General features: G+C 32.3%; 1 protein-coding gene across 3 annotated transcripts in view; it reads left to right on the top strand.

Moving 5' to 3' along the window:
- LOC144962593 (mechanosensitive cation channel TMEM63B-like) overlaps positions 1-20,976 on the top strand; it is a 64,327-nt gene extending 43,351 nt beyond the window's left edge. For all 3 annotated transcript variants that reach the window (XM_078895679.1, XM_078895678.1, XM_078895677.1), the window contains 20 exons: positions 553-640; positions 1,508-1,545; positions 1,977-2,116; positions 3,135-3,186; positions 3,770-3,878; positions 5,053-5,126; positions 5,962-6,042; positions 6,643-6,754; positions 8,029-8,162; positions 9,497-9,622; positions 11,890-12,049; positions 12,813-12,919; positions 14,037-14,123; positions 14,945-15,001; positions 15,806-15,968; positions 17,206-17,311; positions 18,454-18,621; positions 19,087-19,202; positions 19,501-19,557; positions 20,261-20,976. In XM_078895679.1, coding sequence (XP_078751805.1) covers positions 553-640; positions 1,508-1,545; positions 1,977-2,116; positions 3,135-3,186; positions 3,770-3,878; positions 5,053-5,126; positions 5,962-6,042; positions 6,643-6,754; positions 8,029-8,162; positions 9,497-9,622; positions 11,890-12,049; positions 12,813-12,919; positions 14,037-14,123; positions 14,945-15,001; positions 15,806-15,968; positions 17,206-17,311; positions 18,454-18,621; positions 19,087-19,202; positions 19,501-19,557; positions 20,261-20,392 — 2,107 coding nt within the window. In that variant the 3' untranslated portion in view covers positions 20,393-20,976. The remainder of the gene's footprint in view (positions 1-552; positions 641-1,507; positions 1,546-1,976; positions 2,117-3,134; positions 3,187-3,769; positions 3,879-5,052; positions 5,127-5,961; positions 6,043-6,642; positions 6,755-8,028; positions 8,163-9,496; positions 9,623-11,889; positions 12,050-12,812; positions 12,920-14,036; positions 14,124-14,944; positions 15,002-15,805; positions 15,969-17,205; positions 17,312-18,453; positions 18,622-19,086; positions 19,203-19,500; positions 19,558-20,260) is intronic.
- The last annotated feature ends 4,865 nt before the right edge of the window (positions 20,977-25,841 follow it).

The raw sequence follows: 25,841 nt of genomic DNA, 5'->3' as shown, positions 1-25,841 counted from the left end.
TTATCTATGGTTTGATTATATTTGTTTTAATCACAACCTATTTAATTTATTTTTTAAAAAGAAGATATTTCCTTAAATTATCTCATTAAAAATATTTTAAAACGACCTTGACACAATATAATATCTCACTTTTCTTAGTAAATTAATGTTAATGAAATAAATTTGTATTGCGCATTTTCAAAATTATATAATAATCAACGTCTTTAAAAACGTGAGCATTTATATATCGCAATATCTACTAAACCTGCTCAAAGCGCTTTACTATACTAGCTTATTATCTATAACTTTGATATTTATTGCATTAGTGGTGTATTTTGTATGATGATCACAATTTTTTTATATTACCACTATTACACCCATTGCCTGACAGATGTAAATGTATATTATATATATATATATATATATATATATATATATATATATATATATATAATATATATATATATATATATATATATATATATATATATATATATAAACAAAGTAATCTTTATATTATGATTAAGCATACAGGAAAACTGTTGAAATTGACGATACAAAAATCTGTTGCAGATGGACCTCATTATTCTTTGGAGAGCGAGACAGAAAGGCCATGGGGTCTCAAGAGTCGTTGGACACTGCAGTCACTACACAAGATAAGGTAAAATAAAATCATTTATTCCCCTATTTTTTCTCTCCAGAAATAAGGTTAAAGTTTAAGTGTTAAACACATGGCAGGTATCACACATTATACAAGAAAGGAACCATAAACCATCAACGCTATTTTGCAAAATGTAATATTGCACAAAAATGAATACTACCTCAGCTTCAAATATTAATGAAATACTCAACATGAAACCCACAACTTTCTGTGTTAAATTTTTTGTTTCTTTTTTGAAGCTGTTATATTCAATTTTGTTCAATAATTTTTACAGCCCAGAGCTTCTAGCAGTATTTCATATACATTAAGACTGTTCTAATTCTAGCTTAGGAGTAGAAAAACTATCACTGTATCATCTGCCTCTCATACAAAAGTCCTTGCTGGACACTGTGCCCTTCTCCCATATTGTACAAGAAGGTCACTTGCTCTGTCTTCTAGCTTGGTTTAATATTAAACTGGTGGAAAGTCCTCTGTGAAAGAATTGGCATCCTTTTCAAACGACGGAGTGCAATTATTGTTGCCGTTTATTTAATACTTACTACTGAAATGGAGTTAATCCCAGGTACCTTTGTGATAATGGTCTAATCCAGCTGATGATTGTAACCTTTAGTTTATTTGACTAAAGAAGACTTAATTAATAATCAATCACCTTTTCCTTTCATATTTTTTTTGTCTTTCTTTCCAAGAAATGCAGGGAGGAAAGCTTGTTCTTATTTTTTTAACCAATTTCTTTGTTTACATTCATTCTTCGAACTGGGTCCTATGTTTAAATTAGAATTTCTGCACATTGGCTCTGAGATTTATGGTTTTTATTATTTTAAACTTAAGGATTTCAGTTTTTAGACACGCTGCTTTTTGCATTTCCAGGGAATTTTCAACTGGATTGTTGCCTTCTGGAGATTAACGTGAGTGGATGATTCAATCTTACCTACTATTTAATTTGGATAGATGATTCATAGGATTTGTTAAAATTAACAGCTCCCTTCTCTCATGATCTTTATGACCCCATTGATCAATTTAGATTATCATTCATTTTTATATAATTGCTAGCTATCATGGACGTTGAATTATATAAATTTCATTTTTTAAATTCTCTCTGCATTTTTCGTGTCATTTTTAGAGTTATCCACCATAACATTATTTTCATCATTTAAGTTATCATCGTCGTCTTATTTGTCATCGTCATCATCATCATCATCATCATCATCATCATCATCATCATCATCATCATCATCATCATCATCATCATCATCATCATTATCATCATCACCATCAGCATACTCCTCATCCATATCTTCATCATCTTAATCATCATTGTCATTCACTGTTATTTCAGAGATGCTGATATCCTGAATAAATGTGGCAGGGACGCCATCCAATACCTGTCATTTCAAAGGTATCTTCTAGTCTACGTCTCTATCATCACAGTCCTGTCCATTGCAATCATACTACCCATCAACTTTCAAGGAAGCTTGTGTAAGTATGCAATGTATGTCATATCACTTTTATAAGTGTAAATTTTTGGAAAAACAAGAAAAAAAAAATTAAACAAAAAAATAACAGTTGAAAATTCTTCTTATATTCTTATATATGTTTCGTTCTACATGTTTAATGTTGCTGTTGGTCAAGGACCCCTCATAAAGCGCTTTGAGCACATTAAGTGGATATTGCGCTATATAAAAGCTCAAGTTTAAAAAAATATCTTTTTTTTTAAAGTTTTTTTTTTTTTTTAATATCCTTTATGTATCCTGCATTTATTAAATTTGAGGCTTGTCTCAGATGACCTTGTCAATTTCTGTTTGTATTTTTTCCTGTGCATCTGCATTCAATTTTCAAATGTAAATCGGGTGTGGAATTTACTTGTGAACTCAGGAACTTTTCCCACGAATTTTTAAAACTGCGTGTTTTGATCAACAGCGTCAAAAAAAAGAAAAAAAAAGAAAAACAGAACAACAATGCCGTCATATTCATTTTTGTCCATCATTAAAATAAAAAAAGAGTCCACAGCTTCTAGCAGCTTTGTATTCCCCCTGAGTTGTTAAAAAAACAAAAACACACACAAAAAAGACGAGCTTTTATTTATCACAATATCCACTAAATTTGCCCAAAGCGCTTGACAAAGGGTCCCTGACCAACAGCAACACGTAACAGGTAGAACGAGACATGATGTCTGTTAGACGGGATTACAATTTTTTTCTGACCGAGACAAAGCTGTAAACAGCCAGGTACTCATTTTACACCTGAGTATGGACTCAATTATTCACTGAGCGAGGCTCGAATCCAAGACCATCCAATTCGAAAGCGAGTGTCATCTACAAGACCACATATCCGCACAATTAAATCTTAATGTCTGGTGTAATTTGTACTATTTTTATTTACCTGGTTCTAACACCGTTTTAGAGGAAGGCAGCTAGAGCTTTTGCTATCATCTATAAAGAAATGTTCAGCTCCACAAAACAACTGTTGGTCAATCTCTTGTTTGATGTCTTTTCAGTGGGGACAGCCGTAGACTTTGGACACACAACCATAGGGAACTTGAAGACCGAGTAAGAGTTGGCTTGTTTGTTATGGATGTTTAGATATAAAAATCCCCCTCCTCCCCCTCCTCTTCCTCCTCCTTCGAATCATCATCATCATCATCATCATCATCATCATCATCATCATCATCATCATCATCATCATCATCATCATCATCATCATCACCATTATCATTAATGTTTCATATGGTATAAAACACTATAGAAGTGCCTTATCTTCTTCTTCTTCTTCTTCTTCTTCTTCTTCTTCTTCTTCTTCTTCTTCTTCTTCTTCTTCTTCTTCTTCTTCTTCTTCTTCTTCTTCTTCTTCTTCTCTTCTTCTTTCTTCTTCTTCTTCTTCTTCTTCTTCTTCTTCTTCTTCTTCTTCTTCTCTTCTTCTTCCATTATTATTATTATTATTATTATTATTATTTATTATTATTATTATTATTATTATTATTATTATTATTATTGTTATTATTGTATTATTATTATTATTATTATTATTATTATTATTATTATTATTATTATTATTATTATTATTATTATTATTATCATCATCAATATTATTATTATTGTTATTATTATAATCACCCCCCTCCCCCCCTTTCAGCGATCCAATCCTATGGGTTCATGCCATCATGTCTGTTCTCTACCTTATCATTGTTGTGTCCGTCTTGAGGCATTTTCATCTCAACTTGGATGTCGAGGAAGATGAGCAGGTAAAAGGAATTTATTTCTTTATGACATTATGATTTGGATTCAGGCACTGATGCATACATTTTACTGTTGTTAATGAAAGTTATTGTATTCAAGTATGGTAACTTGCATCATCTATCTAATGTAGTATCGTTCACAACTATTTGAGCTTTATATAGCGCAATATCCACTAAATGTGCTCTAAGCGCTTTACAAGGGGTCCCTGGTCAACAGCAACATTTAACATGTAGGACGGGACATGCCGCCTGTTTGGCGATATTACAATTTTTCGGACAAAGACAACGCTGTTAACGGCCAGGTACTCATTTTACACCTGAGTACAGTGAGAGAATGTGAGTAAAGAGCCTTTTACAAGGACTCATCTATGTGCAGAGTGTGATTCTCGAACCCAGTACCTTCTGATCCGAACGCGAGTGTCATACCACAAGACCACATAGCCGCACTAGCGTCTGTTCTACTGGCTACCTTGTTGGGGGTCCTTCGGTATCCAATCGTCATCATGTATACATGTATCTTATGTTATGTTGATTAATAAATGTTCTTTACTATAACTATTTGGTTTGTTGATTCTTGGAATACTACATCTAATCAATTCTTGATCTAAGAACACAACAATGTTTATCTACCCCTTTTTTTATTTTCATCCATTTCGTTCTTTAATGTCTGCTTATGGAACATACATCTACCGAACCACTTCCAGACAGTTGTTTTGGAAACAACAAGCTCTTGTACCCAGGCAGAGGTCCCAAAACAGTCCAATCCTGGGTTCAACTCCCCATCGCTGCAAAAGTTGTTATTCTCCATTGTCTTCTGGCGCACTTCTCTACTCACTTCATTTCTTGTTACTATCAGCATAGAAATGCAGAGTTGCCAAAAATAGTATTCAAAAGAACTTTTTGTTGCCTTTTGGATAATTCCTATTTTGAAAACACAGTGGATCATAGCTCTGAAATATTGATTCTCAAACGTCATTTCATTCACTACATTATTGTGCTTAACTTAAATCATAAAAAAGTCATGAAAATTCCCATGACATTAATTAAATTGGAGCTATTTGAGTCTGCAGTCTTAAACAGTGACTTATCTCATTGACTTTGTAATTCAATAAAACTGTGTAAAGCAACATCTTCCTCTTCAAATGTATCCTCCATACTTTATCTTTTTTTTCCTCCCTAGGCCTCACGGACTCTCATGGTGTCCAACATCCCCAAGGGGAAATGTTTCCACAGTCCCATCCTGCAACACTTTCAGTAAGATGGAGTGTTTCATATCCATATTAATCATTATTCATCATTACACTGTTTTATATCCATGTTAATGATTATATAATTCCCATTGCCCATTGCTCAATTTCTTATAAATAAATGTTGGAATATGTGAATACATCGTCTTATGACACTATATTAATTGCTTAAATTGACTACACATAATTTTGATATGGTTAAACCATAAGTATTTAACTCATTTGTAAATAAAGAAAGGTGGCAATGTTGAATAGAAGCAGAGACACTTCGTTTCCTTATCAACTTAATAGGTAGACTTGTAAACAGTTCTGATGCTTACAAAATAAAACAACCAAACATTCAACAATGTTGGGTACCTGTGACTTGAATTCAATTTGGCACTGACTTTGATAAAGACTTTACTAGTTCGTGTAGGAATATTTATGATTAAGCAAATAAATTCTTGTATTTTAAGATTTATTTCATTTCTCTCACTGTATGTCAACTTTGCCTGATTGTTAATTTTTAAATATTTTTTATTTTCTCAATCATTGGGTCTACCTTTTCCATTCAGTGCACATAAATTGTGTAGTGTTGAGTAAAAGTGATACAAGGCTACTAGAAGCTTTGGTCTGTAAAAAGTATAAACAAAAATAAATATAACAGCTCTGTGGTCGATCTGGTTTTTTAGTAATGTAAAATATGATTTCAACGTTTTTTTGTCGTTGGCTGAAGAAATGTTTTGAGCCCAAAATGTTCTGTGTTTGATATTTTGTTCTTTTTTGAAGCTGTTATAATCATTTTTGTTGATTACTTTTCAGTGTTGAGTTAAAAATTTATTCATTTATTTTTTTTTCCTCAGGGAAGCATACCCAGAGGTGAACATCACGGACATCCAGTTTGCATACAATATCTCAGACTTAGTCATGTTGGACAACCACAGGTAGGCAGACGACAATTCAATGGCCAGACATAGGTCATTTGTTAGTGTCATTTAAGGATTCAATCCATAGTATATTATATTAAAATTATAAGATGGTAATCTGATAAGAAAAGGAGATATGGTGGTGATTGCCTAAATGCCTGCCAGCTTAGTGTCCATTTTGCCTAAATGCCTACTAATTTGGTGAAACGGAATTTTTTTTTCTATTTAAAATACAACTCTAAATAGCCCGTTTAAAAAAAAAATCAAATTTTCCTAATTGCCCACTCTAAAAAAAGTTAAGAAAAAAAAAAAAAAAGAGAAGAAAGATTCACTGTACCATTTGCGGCCAAAAGAACTTATTTATCCCCAGTTTGTGAGAGTCTTTATTTGTCATCTTATAACACTGCCCCGAATAACTATCAATTAATCTCACACTTATTCTACCCTCACTCCAGCAGCGTCTTCCTATGTCCCTGAAACTGCCTTCTCTCCAGAAAGGAGGTTAAACGTGACAAAATTATAAGTTTGCTAATTGAGAGTCATATGAATACTTTAGAATTCATCTTTCTCAATGTTTTTATTTTGTTTGTTTTTGTTTGTTCTTAATACACATAAAAGACAATCGGCTGCAGAGGCAAAGGTGTACTGTGAGATGCAGCTAAGGAAAACAGGACAACGGATACAGTTGCGACCTGTCACCTGTGGACAGATTTGCTGCTGTTGTCAACAAGTGAGACAATGTGTATTATTTTTAAAAATTATTGTATCCTTCTCAGAAGTTATTACCTAAATATCAAATTAAGGTACATTGTTTACATAAGTTTTCCACTGAATAATAGATGATTGGCTACATTGTTTACAAAAGAATAGTTCCTGATGAATATGATAAAATAATTTGCTGTTAATATTTTAACCACCAAATAAATTTTGTTACAATAGTTTTCCAATATAAGCATTTTTTTTTTTTGAGGATTATTTGTTATGAGAAATTTAAGCTACATAATTTTTAAAAAGTCTAACTTCAAAGGCAGAAAATACCAAGTTAAAGAATACAGTCTTTGTAATTGGAACAGTCAGTTTTGTATCTTTTATAACTTGGAATGAAATCTGAAAGATAGTAATAACCTTGGCATCTCTCAACAATCAATATTACCGGTGTCAGAATAACTAAGGGTGAATTTTGTGTAATTGAGCATATGCTCTACTTATACAACACAAAATATTATTTAAATTGAGCTTTATATAGCGCAATATCCACTAAATGTGCTCAAAGCGCTTTACTAGGGGTCCCTGGTCAACAGCAACATTTAACATGTAGGACGGGAGATGATTCCTGTTAGGCGATATTACAATTTTTCGGACAAAGACAACGCTGTTATCGTCCAGGTGAGAGAATGTGAGTAACGAGCCTTTTCCGAGGACTCAACTATGCGCCGAGCACGAGGCTCGAACCCAGGACCTTCCGATCCGAAAACGAGTGTCATACCACTAGACCACATAGCCGCACAATTCTCAAATTATTAGATTTTTTTGTTTGTTTGTTTGCTTTGTTTTCCATCACTCATATTCCAGGCAGATTGATGACCTAGGGAATGGGATCAATCGTCTGTTTTTAAATGTGAAAACAATATAATTTTCTTCAAACATCTATTTGTTGAATTGAAGTATTGGTCTAACTCTGCCGTGCTCTGGAAAAACACATATTTAAAAATTTGGCCAGAACACTCATCCTTCATATATCGAAGTCTCGGGTTTGAGAGCTTTTGTCAAGAGGAGAGTCAGTTAAATCGATCGATATTTGAAGAACACGTTTTCTGGCCAAATCTTTTAATATTTGTTTTTCCAGAGTATGGCAGAACTGTCAAATGTCACACTTTGATTAAAAATAACATAATAGTAGTGGTACTAGTAGTTTGGAAATAATGACAAATGACAGAATTTCCTTTTCTCCTCCCTCATGACTGACTCAATTATGTATATTACTGATATTTTTTTTTTTATCAGGTGGATGCCATCAACTTTTACCAAGCAGAGGAAGCAGAGCTGAAGAGGGCTTGTGAGGAAGAAAAGCTCAACGCTTACCAAAGTCCACTCGGTATTGCCTTCATCACTCTGGGTTCTGATGCACAGGCTCAGAAGTGAGTATATCCATGATGCAAAGAGGTCTATATATTGAATAGATAACAAACCAGACCTGCCTACTACTACAAGCAGTTTGTATAATAATAATAATAATAATAATAATGATAATAATAATAATAATAATAATATAAATAATGATAAATGACATTTGTTGACCGCTTTCATTGAACCAAACATCTCAAAGCGCTTTACAAATATATTATGAATTACGTTACGAACACAGGTAGTCAAAATGAAATATTGAAACAAAATACACATTGCTTAAATAATAGCATACAAACATTACAGTCGGCATGGTGTAAAATGAATTTTTATAAGTGGGTTCTTAAAGCAGATTTGAAGGGTTGCGGTAGGGTATTCCTGAGTTTAGGGCCATAATATTGAAAAGAGCGATCGCCAAAAGATTTTAATTTACTTATTGATACAGATAATAAAGTGGAATTACGAATTTTTGGCACCACCTGCAGAGAGAAATAAGCCATTCAAATTCAATAAATCCATTTAGAAAATGAAAATATGGCACTTAAGGTAGATTCAATGACAAGTATTACAACTACAAAAGACGTCTTGCTTCTACGTCATGGCATAAGACTGAAGTGTTAGAGCTCAGGTGGTCTCTGGTTCGTATAAGTAAGTAAGTAATGACAAGTATTATTTTCTGTACGAAAACTGCAAATGAAAAGAAAAAGAAGGCACGTCTGACAAGGCGCTATGGTCAAATACTTCAGTTTCAGAGATTTATCATAGTCTGCTGAACAAGCAATTTATAAAGAGATCTGATCAAGTCTTATTGCAGTCAATGTGAACCATTCTTTACCGACCAATTATACTTCCAAAATTCAATTAATGTGGCGTGGTTGGAGAAATGCAAAAAGGTAGTTCAGTTCCGAGTGTGATGAAATATAAACAATGATTTTTTGAAAATCATTTGTTTATTTTGCTTGTGTGAGTTTATCAGTGTTTAGCATCATCTTAGAAAGAAAACAGTGTATTTAGCTCAAGATATGGCATCCTCTGGCTACATGTTATCTTAGAAAGAAAACAGTGTATTTAGCTCAAGATATGGCATCCTCTGGCTACATGTTATCAACTTAGGAAGAAAACGATGTGTTTAGCTGAAGATATGGCACAGCAATTATAAGATTACTACATACTCACTCCTTTCATTTTCCACCTTTTTGACAATAGTTTTGTTTTGATTCAAGGCATGATCAATAATTTTCTTCTCTTTATTTTTACAATTTTATTTTATTAGTTTTTTTTTCAATGCTCTGAACTAAAAATTGCAATATTTTCCTAAATAAATAATAATCAATGAATATTTCTTCAGGATTCGAGCAGACTTCCGTGCGAGCTGCAAGGGCACCCACAACCCTCAAATGTCTAGTTTGTACCAGGAGTTGCATGTACAAGACTGGATCATGCACTTTGCCCCCTCACCTGAAAACATTTATTGGTCAGTACTATTAAATGTGTTGTTGATATACCATTGTGGTTCTATTGAATGAGACATAAACATATGTATTGACTTTCTTGTTGATAAAATTGGTAAAACTAGTGCTATTTTCAAATCGATTTATTGGTTGGAGTTGATTGAAAAGATGAACTTTGAATGAAATTTATATGACTACAATTTGAATGACTACTAGCATATATGAATAATCAGCATAAATTTCAAGTTATGATCTAAAACAAAGTTTTATCAACTTTGAAATTAACCTTTTCTGAACATCCTTTACAAGTCATAATGGCGTATTGTGTTTTGTTAACTTGATCAAGCAAACTTGTAAACATGAATTCTGGGTTACACATCTCCACTAGACTTGACTAGGTGATTCATGGTTTCTCCACTCTTTGTATAACTGAATAATGCTTTCTGAACACATAATTTCCATGTCTTTGCAACTTTCTTAAGGTCAGACTCCAGGAAACTGATGAAAATTGAGGTCTGTCGCAAACAATTTTGGGACATTCTTTATGTAACTAAATTTAGCAGAATCTAAAAATTTCAAGAAATCGACACTTATTTCAATATTTCATTCTCTATTTTGTGCCACACTTTTAGATTTGCAGTTTTATAAATTTTACACATTTCTGACCAAATTACCGAAAGCTTTTAATTTTATGGAACATTACACAATGTGCAAATCTCGTGTGGGCAAACCTGCCAAAATGACTTGAACATGAACTCCTTCAGTCACATAGTAAATACCTTTGACATCCAAAATGACTTGAACATGAACTCCTTCAGTCATATTGTAAATACCTTTGACATCCAAAATGACTTGAACATGAACTCCTTCAGTCATATAGTAAATACCTTTGACATCCAAAATGACTTGAACATGAACTCCTTCAGTCATATAGTAAATACCTTTGACATCCAAAATGAGTTGAACATAACTCCTTCAGTCATATAGTAAATACCTTTGACATCCAAAATGACTTGAACATGAACTCCTTCAGTCATATTGTAAATACCTTTGACATCCAAAATGACTTGAACATGAACTCCTTCGGTCATATAGTAAATATCTTTGACATCCAAAATGACTTGAACATGAACTCCTTCAGTCACATTGTAAATACCTTTGAAATCCAAAATGACTTGAACATGAACTCCTTCAGTCATATAGTAAATACCTTTGACATCCAAAATGACTTGAACATGAACTCCTTCAGTCATATTGTAAATACCTTTGACATCCAAAATGACTTGAACATGAACTCCTTCGGTCATATAGTAAATATCTTTGACATCCAAAATGACTTGAACATGAACTCCTTCAGTCATATTGTAAATACCTTTGTCATCCAAAATGACTTGAACATGAACTCCTTCAGTCATATTGTAAATACCTTTGACATCCAAAATGACTTGAACATGAACTCCTTCAGTCATATACCTTTGACATCCAAAATGACTTGAACATGAACTCCTTCAGTCATATAGTAAATACCTTTGACATCCAAAATGACGTGAACATGAACTCCTTCGGTCATAAAGTAAATATCTTTGACATCCAAAATGACTTGAACATGAACTCCTTCAGTCATATTGCAAATACCTTTGACATCCAAAATGACTTGAACATGAACTCCTTCGGTCATATAGTAAATATCTTTGACATCCAAAATGACTTGAACATGAACTCCTTCAGTCATATTGTAAATACCCTTGACATCCAAAATGACTTGAACATGAACTCCTTCCGTCATATACCTTTGACATCCAAAATGACTTGAACATGAACTCCTTCAGTCATATAGTAAATACCTTTGACATCCAAAATGACGTGAACATGAACTCCTTCGGTCATAAAGTAAATATCTTTGACATCCAAAATGACTTGAACATTAACTCTTTCAGTCATATTGTAAATACCTTTGACATCCAAAATGACTTGAACATGAACTCCTTCAGTCATATAGTAAATACCTTTGACATCCAAAATAACTTGAAATGAACTCCTTCAGTCATATTGTAAATACCTTTGACATCCAAAATAACTTGAACATGAACTCCTTCGGTCATAAAGTAAATATCTTTGACATCCAAAATGACTTGAACATTAACTCCTTCAGTCATATAGTAAATACCTTTGACATCCAAAATAACTTGAACATTAACTCCTTCAGTCATATTGTAAATACCTTTGACATCCAAAATGACTTGAACATGAACTCCTTCAGTCATATAGTAAATATCTTTGATATCCCCAGGCAAAACCTGTCGATTCCAGACTGGCGTTGGTGGACAACGGCCATCTGCCTCAACACCACCCTGATTGTTGTCCTGTTCTTCTGTACCACCCCCATTATGTTCCTCCATGTCCTGGACATGTTGAAGATTGACTGGAGGAAGCCTGGGGAACACTTGCATGTATGTCTTTTTTTTCTTCTCATCGTTGTCCTTAAGGCTGCACGAGAAAGGAATCGTGAGAATTTTACTAGACTTTAATATTGATACAAATATAATATTTTATAGTATATTTATATATGTTTTATTAATACCAGTTTAGTTTGCTTTTTTTCAACTGGAGGGAGAATTTATTTTATTCAATGCACTATAGATTGATTGCAGTTTATTCTTTAGGGATTCACAAATGAAATACAAGTAATCTCAACCAATGAAAAAAAAAAAAAGAAAACTAGCAAATCAATTTCAAGGATATATGAAAATTAATTTTACTCTTTCTTTCCGAATACATTCTGTTAATAGGAAAATTGCCTGCTGATATTAAGCAATTTAGAAACCTTTGAGAATGCACATCAACATATCACTTTTAAGATATCAAGAAAGCTACTTGTTTTTCAAAGATCCACATCAACAGTATCAATTCGCTTTATGTTGACCCCCCCCCCCCTCCCCCAAAAAAAAAAAAAAAAAAAAAGAACAAGATGAAGGAATAGAAAAAAACCCCAAACCTGAGCTAAAATTAAAAGAACCGACTAGCAGTGCTTGATAAATTGGTAAAGAGACACATTGTTTGACATGTTACAGTTATCAGATTATTATAAAGATTCAAATTCGTCTATGGATTTCAAGTCAAGTATTCATCATTTCACAAAATTTTAAAAGCTTTTTCTTGAATGATGTGTTAAACATTTGATGGGTTGCAGTTTTTTTATGTTGTCATTCACAGAGCGCTTATCTTGTCCAATTCTTACCAACCCTTTTGCTGTGGACCTTGTCAGCTCTGTTCCCCAACATCGTTTATTGGTCTGATCAGCTCATAGGACACTGGACCAAGTGAGTAGTGAAGAATTTGTTGCCATATGACATATCATGACTGGGTGGGGTTTCCGACCTCCCATAGTGGGCAGGGAAGTGCTTACTGTCTTCTGTTCCACCTATATCTGTTTTCCAACTTGCTTTCTGTCTTTGTCTTGGAATGAGATTACTTGGTTTTGTCCTGGCCCCGGCCGGATGCCCTTGCTGAGAGGAAATCAGTCAAATGTATAGTTATAGTTTTGGGAGATGATATTTTTTCCTTGTAAATCATCTCTGTTATGCACTGTATTATGTTTACATATTATATATGATTTGAGTGTAAAGTGCACGTGCTTGTGTCTGGATGAGACTTTTAGGTGATCTCAAACTAAGTACTTTGAAAGTGTGCTCTTGGAATCTACATCTATTTTCAATTTGAAGCAATTCCCCGTTGTCTTCCCTTTTCTTAGGTGCTTTAATTGTAATTCTAGAACTTTTTACTATCCCATTTTTTCCTTTTTACAGGTGCTGATATGACCTTAATGTGTTGCAAGCGCTGTAAAACCCTTAAAAACAAACAAAACAAACATATCATGAGCTTACTCTACATGAATTCACGAGCTTCATTCAAATTTTGCTTTGATGACATTTGACTGATAAAGTATGATGAGGAAAAATATGTGTGTTTACTGTGCTGTTAACGATTTTTGAGTTTTTACACTCGACAGTTCTTGATGAAGAATATGTTCTGTTTAAGTTATATTTGGATGCAGTTGTATAAGCATCATCTTTCAAAAGACTACAAAAAAAAAAAACCCCACGCACAAAAAAAAATAAAAATAAAACCCAATGTTTTGGTGCACTTATACAGCATAATCTATCAAAAGACTACCAAAAAAAAAAAGATAATAAAATCAACAAAAAAGAATCAAACAAAAAACAAACAAAACGAACAAAAACAAAACAAAAAAAGACAAATTCACCCCCCCCCCCAACCCCCGCAAAAAAAAATAATTAAAAACAACAAAATAAATAAACAAGATGAAAACAACCAACAAACAAAAAAACAAAAGATAGTAACTATCTGCATTCTGCAAATACATGTCATGGCAATATTATTTGACTGAATAGACTCAATTAAAATTATTTATTTCAGGACAGCAGAGCACCATGCAGTGATGCGGAAAACCTTCATTTTCCTTCTACTGATGGTTCTCATTCTGCCTTCTTTAGGTCTTACAAGGTTAGTGAAAAAAAAACATTTTCTGTATTTTTTTTTTTTTTTTGTGTGTGAAAGAACTGGAAAATATAAAATAGAGTTTTCATTGTTATGGAGTCTAAATGCTTTGAATAAAGTGGATTAGATGTCATTTTGATATTTCAAAAAGTTACTGTCAGGGATAAAGGAGGTATTCGTTTTGATGATTAAAAGGCACATTTACGTTAAATGTTGTGTCTTTGGATCTTGAAGTTGTTGCAGCGTATATTTCATGACAATTTGAAGCAATATTGAGTGTGATGAGATGGGTGACAATAATAATGACGAACACTCTTACACTGGTATTACATTCTTTAATTCCATATGACGCATATCATTTATTTCATGACATTTAGTTACTTTAATGATATATGAAATATTTATTTTATGTTACATATTTTGTATATATTTGATAAAATAACGAGAAATTACTAGTGGTTTTGAATGATATGACAGTATGTGAAACTTGTCACTTACAATGATACGTGAAATCAACAAGGGTGTGTGTGTGTGTGTGTGTGTGTGTGTGTGTGTGTGTGTGTGTGTGTGTGTATGTGTAAGTGAGTCTTGGCTACAGACAGAAATTGGTACTATAGGATTGGTACACAAGGACGCCATACAGGCAAAATGTACAATGTGAAATAGAATTTCTGTTCTTTGTTACCTGCTGGGGAATAAATGAAGTGATGCAAAATGCAATGAGCACAGTGCTTTGTGACATATAATTGCTCATTCTTTTTTATCATGTCCTTTTATTTACAAAGATTCATAGCTCATGATTTTACTTTCACTAATTTTGATTTCAGTGCTAAAGCTCTGTTTGAATTGATTGTAATGGACCCTCACAGGAAAATGCAATGGCAGTAAGTCTATCGAATTATTTGAATAAATTGAAAAAGAAAATTTTTGAAAATATTCTGCACAGAACTCTAGACATTGTTTTTTGGACGCGAACAAAAATGGCTGTTATCAATAGTGTATTAACTATACTAAAAAAAAGAGGATGGGTGGAGGGATGGAAAAAGGATAAAGGATCAAGTAAAAAAAAACAACTAAACAAACACAAGCAACTCATCGGGTGTTGACATATCTGAAGTCACTTGAAAATGACACATGTCCCACTGACTCTATATTGAGAAAACACATAAAAAAATTTTTGAAGTCCTTTTCTCTGTTTTTTTTTTTTTTTTCCCTGTTGTTGGCTTTCTTTAATAAATTCATATTTATTTAATTCATATTTTTCATATCATACTGAAAAATGAACGATATTTTAAGGGGCATGTCTCATAAGATTTGATTTTGTGACCTGTGCCCTTTTCCCCTTGTGGTCTTCACTTGTATTGGATTAAAGTTAATTTCAATTTAAAGATTGTTAATTTGCCACTGATTTCCTTCTCTACGACGCTGACTGAATAATAAATATCACAACCTACGCATAGAACTGTAGAGCCTCATGTTGGGGATTATCATAATTTATTGCTAATTTGTAGGATTTTTGATAAGGCCTTAAGTATTATTTCTCTCCAAGTTGGGAATGAATTATATTCTAAGTTCCTTTTTTAAGTATGCAATGCAAATGGGTTTTTTGTTTGTTTGTTTGTTTGTTTGTTTTTTTCATTTAAAGACCTGTCATTATCTTTGATTATCAATCTGCCCTCCTCCACCAGATGCATCTTCCTTCCAGGCAACGGTTCATTCTTTGTCAACTACATCATCACGGCTGCCTTTATTGGCACAGCCCTTGAGTTACTCCGTTTCCCAGAACTCTTTGTCTACTGTATAAAACTCTTACTGGCTCGGTCACAGGCTGAGCGGGCTGCCCATAGAAAAGTGAGTTATATTGATAAAATAATAGCATGTCATTTATGCAAGATTTTTATTTATTTATTTTTTAAAAATTGTAATATTTCTTCTGATAAAGGAAATTTCTTTGGTTAAAATTGATGCATACATTCATTTATTATGATTTGATCATGTAAAACATCATGACTTGCTCTTTATGTGAATAAATGATGTTGATGATGATGAAGATGACGATGATGACGATGATGATGATGATGATGATGATGATGATGAGAAAAATTGTAATTATTTCTTAATATTCACATGGAAAAATTGTCAGCTCTGAATTCATATAAAAGATTTAATGCTAAGCTAGCCCGACACAAACTTTGCTCATTATCAACAGCAATTAAAATGCTATATAGTGATGTTAAATGTGTATTTTGAAAGATGGCATCATCGGTGAAGACTTAACTAATATGCTTCATGCAGGAATATTTTCATCACTTCAGTCTCTCTAACTGAATCTTCTCATTATCCTAGACCTGCTAACCAGTATGATTTCACATTTTAATACCCTTTGCGGTTCAATATTATAGGATAATATGGGAATGTTGACTACAACATTATTATGCTGTTTGCAAAGATTCAGGATTTCTAATAAAAAAGTGGGGAATATGATAAAGTAGAAGAGTTAGAGGTTATTAAATATCGACTCCAGCTAGATGTGAATTTGAGTTCCCAGACGGATGATTATCAAAGGAATTACTGGATTTTTCTAATTTCTACCAGCTCGATGAATCCCCATAAATTCAGCGGATGTTAAGATTGGGGGTCCCGAATGTTCAGTTGGTAGAGCACTTGCTTCACACGCAAAGGGACTGAGATCGATCCGGGGTGCAGTCGAAATTTTTTTTCTGATCCCACTGTCTACCCAGCAGTGAATGGGTAGCTGGGTCTGTTTGATCTGGTGGAAAGTACTTTACGATAGACTAGCATCCTATCCGCAGGATAGCAAGCAATTGCTATTGTCCATTTCACGCTATTCAAACCGGGATAAACTCCGGCTCCATGGGCCTCATGGCTCTGAAGGACCACTTTTTTTTTTTTTTTTAAATTGAAATTTGGATTGTTGCACATGTTAAAAATATGATTTTTAGGAGGAAAATATAAGAAAATCAGCCAAACTATTGGGGAAAATATGATAAATCTTTTTAAATGAAAAAAACAAACTAATAGACTAATCATATTGATTACTTAAATTTGTATAATATATTTTTTTCAGTCTGCCTTATGGGACTTTCAGTATGGAATCCAGTATGCATGGATGTTGTGTATTGTGGCAATCATTGTTAGTTACTCCATCCCTTGTCCTTTAATCACCCCGTTTGGTAAGATTAAAAAGCCTTTATTTGATACTTTTCATAGTTTGCTCATTGTGATATAAAAAAAGGGAGGGGGGGGGGGTTCTTTAGGTTCTATCTAGCTTGAGAAAAGACTGGGATAACTGATGTTTCAGCCATAGTGCAGTGCCAGAAATTGAGCAAGAGAAGCTAAGTTTCTTGCTCAGGGGAAAAAAGTTATACTGTCAATAGTACTCAAATTCGCGTCTCCTGATTGTAAGTGCAATGCTTTATCCACTCGGTCATTTGTTGACAATGAAGATGACAATCCTAAAAGAAACAGATTTTCATTTCATAAAGAACAAATTTTTTTGTTGGATGTCCTTTTGGAATAGAACATTTACAGTATTTGTTACTTAGGAGTTGTGAGTCCCTTGAGGTACTCTATTTAATGATTTTGTGATTGTGATAAATGTATTAATTTATTATGGGTGTAATGAAACACGAAATAATCCTTAAAACGACGAAATGGTAACTTTGCAGTTTTAAGTAGATTTTAGCAATTAGATAAATTGATGAAACAAGAGAAAGGAGTCAAGATCATGTCTGTTGATAGATGATTGTCTCTGTTTCCAGTGTGAATAAATATTAAATATAATGATATATATTAGTGATGAATTTGCTCTCAAATAGAATCACTGACCATACTTGGTGTTACTTTATTTTTACAAAATTGGAGACACAATTAAATGGTTGGTTTTGACAATAGATTTAAGCATGTTTATTCGAAGAAGGCTTTAATAATTTTATTTTATTCTGCTTATTTTTTTTTCTAAAGAGAAGATGGACTTATTTCAAATTATATTGGAAGAATGAAAAGAAATATTAGAATTTGATTTTTTTTGTTTTCAAGTAAATATATGAGCGTAAATAAAATTAGCTAAAATGATAATCAAAATTTCTAATGATTCTTGGCAATTTAAACTTTTGCAAGTTGAAATTCAACTGTCATAGCACATTTTAAATTTTAATTTATTATTTGTTTGGAGGCCTGTATTTCTCCTATGCCATTTACAGTTTTGATTTACGCCTCATAGCTCATATAATTTGCAATTATTAATTTTTATTTACATAAAAATAAATTGATATTTCGAAGAAATTTCTTTTTTTTCTTTCTTCTTACTTGACAGGCCTTGTCTACTTAGGATTTAAACACATTGTAGATCGCTACAACATCTTCTTTGCCTACAAACCATCCCGCATCAACAAACACATCCACAGTTCAGCCGTTACGTTCGTACTATGGGCTGTCATCTTGCTACAGTTTAACATCACCTTCTTCACTGGGCTGAGATCTGGTAAATACCAGGAATATTGTATTTGATATTTAATTATATAAAACTGCACATATTGCGAAGGATAAAACCAAAGGATCCTATAAAGGCTAAAACTTTTGAGCACATTTTATTGTATATTGCATTTTATTAAAGCTCAAATTATTTTGTTTATTTTTTTTTTCTTTAATAAGTGATACCTCAAAATTTTATTTAGATTAATTTCTTTGAGGTGAGAATAGAATTCATCAATCATTGATAGTTAATTACGACTAAGATAAGAATTAATTGTTATTTAGACCATTCTTATTCGTGATAAGTCATACGTCTGGATCACATTGTAAATGTGAGCATAATTTTTATTTATGCAATGTCTCTTGATAGTTTATTTTTTGGTAGACAAAAAATGAAATTCGGTGTCAAGAGTTTGTATTATTTGCATCAATAACCTTGATAAATGTTATGGTTTTATTTTTCATTTGTTACCAGAGGGATTTGAGCCAGTGTTTGTCTTCTCCTGTGTCGCCCTGTTCATAACTCTTCTCATCGCTGTTGGACGCATCAGCTTTGGTTGGTTCAAATACTTGAGGCCGACATCCTATAGCGTAAGTCCACTTACTCAGATTTGCACATTAAGAAGAAAAAAAAAATACATCCTTTGCCGTGGCATTGTAAGATTTTGTTGCCTAGGTGCACCTTGAAAATTATCTTATGCCTAGGTCTGCACATTCAGAGGAAAAAAACAACCCCCCCCCCCCACCAAAAAAATGCTTTATTAACAGCTCCTATTATTACAAAAAAATGTTAGCACTATTATTTAATGGTTTTCATTTTTATAAATTTAAACTTACATATATATATGGTGTCAGTCTCTAATAAAAAAGTTAAATTTTTTTCCCCCAGTACTTTGAAGATGCAGAACAGCAGAGCCCCATGAATGAAGAATTACAAATATCAAAGGTAAGTTGAAAGATGATTAGATTTGAGGTAGAATTTTTCAAAACTTGCCCGATAGCTAAGGGCATTTTCTGCAAATTTCGAAATTTCATTTTGATTTATATTAAGAGTATAATAAGAGTAACAAAATGATAAAATAATAATAATAATAATAATAATAATAATAATAATAATAATAATAATAATAATAATAATAATAATAATAATAATAATAATAAAAATAATAATAATATTAATGATAATAATCATAATGAATGATGATGATGATGATGATGATGATGATGATGATGATGATGATGATGATGATGATGATGATGATGTCATCATCATCATCATCATCATCATCATCATCATCATCATCATCATCATCATCATCATCATCATCGTGATCAGATCCCTCTTAAGATCTTCATAATATAATATATCTTCCCACCTCAAGAGTAAGTGGAATATTAAGATTGATCAAGAGACACAAGTATGTTTATGGGTTAAAGACATAAATATATTTATTGATTAAATTGAATCATATATTAAACTTCATCATTGTTTTTTTTGTTTTTTTTTTCCCATATTTTTGAGCTTTAAGTTTTAAGTTAAAAATAAGTAGCAACAACAAATATTGATGATTGATTAATTATGATTATCGTTTACCAGATGGTTTGGTGATTAAAAAAATATCTTAGTACATTTTCTCCTTTTTTCCCAGCCCTTCGTTGCCAATGTGTTGACCCAGGATCTGTCAGACGATCCTCCACCACAGGAGAGTGGTGGAACTGCCGGATATGGATCGACTCAGAGTTCAACCAATGCTGAAGAGCCCATCCATCACATACAGTAGTCATAGAACTGTGCACCCTATAGGTTAACACTAATATTGATATATGTGACCCATTGTCCCAAAACGGTATTATGCGGGAACGAACCAGATGCTTAAAATCTGAATTAAATGTTAAACTGGTCAAAATTTTTAATTGTTGGGATTAGCACCCTAAAATATGGTATCCATTCTCCTCAATAAAACATCAAACTCAACACAAGTCTGATATTTCTGGCTATAAATTCAATTTTTAACATCTTAACCGACCAAACTTAATACCGTTTTGAGGAGAAGGGTCACATATGTGACCGACTGCCTCTAAATTGGTATATTATATTGGGGTGAATTTTTAATTCAGAAAAGTGAGTAGAGCGGGCACTTATGTTAATAATAACAAGAAATGAAGTAAGTAGGAAAGTGCCGAAAGACAACAGAGAATAAAATCTTCGTGGTGGGCGATGGGGGCTCGAACCCGTGGCCTTACTGGTACGACAATTCTGCCTGGCTGGGGAGATCGAGACTCTACGGTATGAGCTATCCACGACCCCAAATGAGGGAGAGGGGAGGCATTTGGTTCACTCCTATACAATACTATTTTGAGGTAATGGGTCATTGATATAAATATATTATATATATATATATATATATATATATATATATATATATATATATATATATATATATATATAATATATATATATATATATATATATATATATATATATATATATATAATATATATATATATTTATTTATGTATTCTTCCATGCATTTATTATTACTTTATAGGAATTATTTTTTCTTTTTTACTGACAAATCAAAATTTATATGTGGATGGAATGTGAAAAACTTAAATTAAATTCTGGTTTGGTGTGAAAGTTTAATTTGGATAAAAATGATGTCTTATAACTGAGGTTCGTTTTTACTTTGACCTAATTCTAGTTTTCTCGATCCTAAAGATCTAGTAATCAATTTATTCTCAATGTACCTACAAACAGGGCTCTAAAACAAATGCTGACAGGTGCATTTGCTCATGCTGTACCCAATGTGGAATTTACTCCCATAAGGCTTTGGAAGTCAATTTTTTTTTTTGGCATCAGAGAGATGACATTCAGAATGTACTTTAAATCACATCTCATGAATGAAGTACTTCCTTTTCAATTAATTCTATGAATAAACATGTTGTATGCCATACTTTCATTATTTTTTTTCTGTTGCCAACAAATATTTTTTTTTTCAAAGCATAATTCATTTGGTCATGAACATAAGGGAAATCTGTTTTAATGGCGGTCGTTTTATGGATTTGGACTCTCAAATTAACCAAGATTTGGAAGTCCTTTGATTTAAAGTTGTCTTTGGCAGAAATATTATACTAGATACTGGCATCTCATTCTCTGTGTCAAGTATACGCTGATCCCATCATTAGGATATTATTTAAAAGAAAAATTGTTAAGGGCATAGAATAGTTTTTACTCTGGAGAAGAACTAAACAAATGCAGTTTTTTTTTTCAAAATGTCCATTGGGCTTTTTAAATTTTCAAAGCTATTAATTAATCACCCAAGATGTGGCCCCCATTGCAATAGTGATACATGACTTGTACACAAACTCAAATTGTGCTTCCTGGGTGGGGATCCTGACCTCCCATAGCGGGCAGGGAGGTACATACTGTGTCTTCTCTTCCCTTAGATCTGTTTTCCAACATGCTTTCTGTCTTTGTCTTGGAATGAGATTACTTGGTTTTGTCCTGGCTCTGGCCGGAGTCCTAGCTGGGAGGGAAACAGTCAAATGCATAGTTATTGTTTTGGAGATGATATTTTTTTCCTTGTAAATCATCTCTCTGTTATGTATTATTATTTTTATTTTGAATGTATAATGTAAGCATTTGAGTGTGTTCCTCTTTGTTGGATTTTGTGCTTGTGTCTGGATGAGACTTGTAGGTGATTTCAAACTAAGTACATTGGTGGTATGCTCTTGGAATCTACATCTGATCCCTATTTGTTCTCAGTTCCCCTTTGTCTTACTTTTTCTTGGGTGCTTTAATTGTAATTCTAGAACTTTTTACTATCCAATTTTCTTCCTTTTTACTGGCGCTGATATAACCTAAATGTGTTGCAAGCGCCGTAAAACCCTTAAAAACAAACAAACAAACAAACAAATTGTGCTTCACTCACTGTGTCACATTTTGTCTTATTTTTTAGGTTTTGTCTCATTTAACACTGAATGGATATAGAATTTAGCGCTATATAAATGAGTTATTATTAAATTATTATAATATATTAATATTGACAGACTCAAACGCGGGTTTACTGGAGAGAGATTTTACTCAAACCTAAATAATTGCTATGCAGCCCTAGTCATTTGAGAATTACCATATTTAAATTCTTTGAATACTATTGTAACCACCACTCTTACTACAGATGCAAGGCGAAAACCCTATAAACAAGTAACCATAAAACATTACTTAATGTTATTATTTATCGTATTATTCATTGACAAAAAGATACTTTATTTGAGAGATATTGTGGCCCAAAACTTATGAGAACTTGTTATGTATAATGTTATTATAAAATGGTTTTCTATTATTTCCCATTCTTATTAATTGCCCAGAAGAAGTCTACTTACGTCTTCAATTAATTAACTTGAATAATAACTTACAATACAAGTGATTTTATATGTGACCCGGTGATTCAAAACAGTGTTATGTCAGAATACACAACAGTAAGAAAATTGAGCACAATATCAAAATAATCAGAAGTAGGGAAGTTCAATATTTTGAAATTTAAGAAACAAAGTGCAGACTTGCTTACTATTACGAAAAAGTAAAATTACGAAATTTTAGCTCCAATCTCAAAACTATGAGCACCTCTAAGTCAATAAAACTTTTTCTGAAAATAAAAGTCTGTGCGGACTGCATAATTTGAAAGATTTTGAAGTGTTATTTAATCATTGCAAGGGTAAATTGTTGATTTTTAAAGTTGACAATAGTGACTTCTATTTTTATGCCCCAAAAATTACGAATGTTTAAAATTTTCAAGTAAGCAGGTCTGAAAAAACACACTCTCTTTAATGAGTGTTTAAAGTTAAGCTCAGAATGAAATGCTAAGTGTGAGTTTTATCCCACCATAATAGTGTTTTGAGACATTGAGTCACATGCTTATTGTTATTTTATTGCGTACATTTTACATATTGATGATTATTTATTTTTCACAGTCACATGACATACTAAAAGAATGATTGTTTTCCCCTCCATTTTGCACTTATTCTATTTTTGTTTTGTTTTTGTTTTGATGTATTATTCAACAATATTTTAAATAAATATTTTTTCATATTGGTTTGTATAGAGACCTATAATTATATGATTATGAGCTGAGCGAGGTCAACAAGAAATAGATATGAGTAAACGAATGTTTAGTCCTCAAATGATATCCTTTTGAAACTCTTTATTTTATAGACACGAACTCTCAAATGCAGTGAATAGTCATTGGTCACATGTTAAAAGCATGTAAAACCACAAAGCTGCTAATCTGTTATTTATATTGCATGAAATGTTTTTTCAAGTTACTGTTGAACACAAAATCCATTACTTGTACGAGATCCTCAGATGTAATGTTTTGTTATGTAAGTCATTTCATATTTACAAAATAAGATGAGAGTCAGTATTCTATATCGTTGTAAATTGTTTGCATTTATTCCAAGGAGTCACAAGACGGAACAATTATATATCATTATTATTTTTATAAACATTGTGTAGTCTTATTTTTCTTTGCATTTCAATATCGTTTTAAACTATTTACATACCTGCCAACCCTTCCGCTTTTGGTGGAATCATTCCTATTTTCACTCTTCCTTTTTGTACTATTCTGCCATTGTCTCTAAAATTCCGATTTACAAAATAATGTTACTGGTAAGAATAAAAGAGAACAAAGAGGTGAAATTCCTATTTTTTGTCTCAAATTCCTATTTTCAGGCGTCCTAATTCCACTTTTGGAATGTGAAGGGTTGGCAGGTCTGTACTTACACTCGAGCCAGTGGAGTTTGTTTGCATTTCATCAGTTATTACATATTAGGCATTAGGGTAGATGCAGGATCTGTGACTATATCTATTGTCAAAAAATATGTCATTGTTTAAGTGTTATCAACTAAACCATTGGGGGGGGGGATCAAATTTATAGTTATAGTTTTAGGAGATGATATTTTTTTCGTTATACATCATCTCTCTGTTATGTATTGTTATATTTTTGTTGTTTTGAATCTATAATGTAAGCATTTGAGTGTGTTCCTCCGAGTTGGATCCTGTGCTTGTGTCTGGATGAGACTTTTAGGTGATCTCAAACTTAGTACATTGATGGTGTGCTCTTGGAATCTACATTTGTTTCCTATTTGAACCAATTCCCCTTTGTCTCACTTTCCTTGGATGCTTTAATTGTAATTCTAGAACTATCCCATTTTCTTCCTTTTTACTGGCACTGATATGACCTAAATGTGTTGGAAAGCATGTAAAACCCTTAAAAACAAAAACAAAACATCAAAGATTAGCGAGGGGAATTTTAATTTTAGGATAATTGAATCCACTATTTGAATATTTGAAATAATAAATCTTTTAAACTAATGCCACTTAGTAAGATTTAAGGGGTTTTATTGTTTTAAAAATATTTTCATATACTAAATAAAGATAATACCCCATATCATATTCCGAAGAATTTGTTGCTTTATATTTGCAGAGACAGTATAGAACTCTTTGAATATTTGAAATTTTAAATCTTTCTAACCAACGTCACTGGTAAGATTTAAGGATTTAAGGGTTTTTGCGGGTTTAAAAAAAATGTTCATATGCTAAATAAAGTTAATACCCCATGTCATGTGCCAAAGAGTTTGTTGCTTTATATTCGCAGAGTAAGAAGACAATATTATTACCCTATATTCATTCAATATTTTTTCCTTTGTATAAAGAATATTCATTTACAAATGAAATAGGCTTTTAAACCAATCTTCATGTTGTATACAAGTGCAATGTTTTAAATGATCTCATGAATGTTTGACTTCGTTGATCAATGCTTCATTAAATATTTTATTACATTTATCTCTTTGTGATTTTTTTTCCCTTCTGCTCATCCACTCTATTAATTTTAATCATATTTTGTGTTAAAAATGTTTTCTGTCTCCGTATTTTGGAAAAAAAATTTAATAAATTATTACAATGTAAGCTGAACTATTCTTTAAAAAAAATAAATATATATAATGCATATTTTGACCAATTGTTTCTATTCGATCAAACTAATTTTGTTTTTTCTCATTCAAATGTGATTATGATGGACATAAATACAGAGTATGAGGTACAGCAGCAAGTAAGTAACCTGGGCCCTAAGTTAGTTTAATAAAGGTCCTTTTGTTAAGGGGATTGACATATAATACGAGTTTAAAAGATACCTCCCCAAAATTAGGATTAATTCTCATTACTGCTGATGCAAC

Source organism: Berghia stephanieae, chromosome 1, assembly GCF_034508935.2.
Source record: "Berghia stephanieae isolate SIO BIC M18660-M18661 chromosome 1, UCSD_Bste_1.3, whole genome shotgun sequence".
NCBI classification, from domain to species: domain Eukaryota; kingdom Metazoa; phylum Mollusca; class Gastropoda; order Nudibranchia; family Aeolidiidae; genus Berghia; species Berghia stephanieae.
The sequence above is the reverse complement of the archived record's forward strand: the minus strand, read 5'-3'. Positions and strand labels throughout refer to the sequence as shown.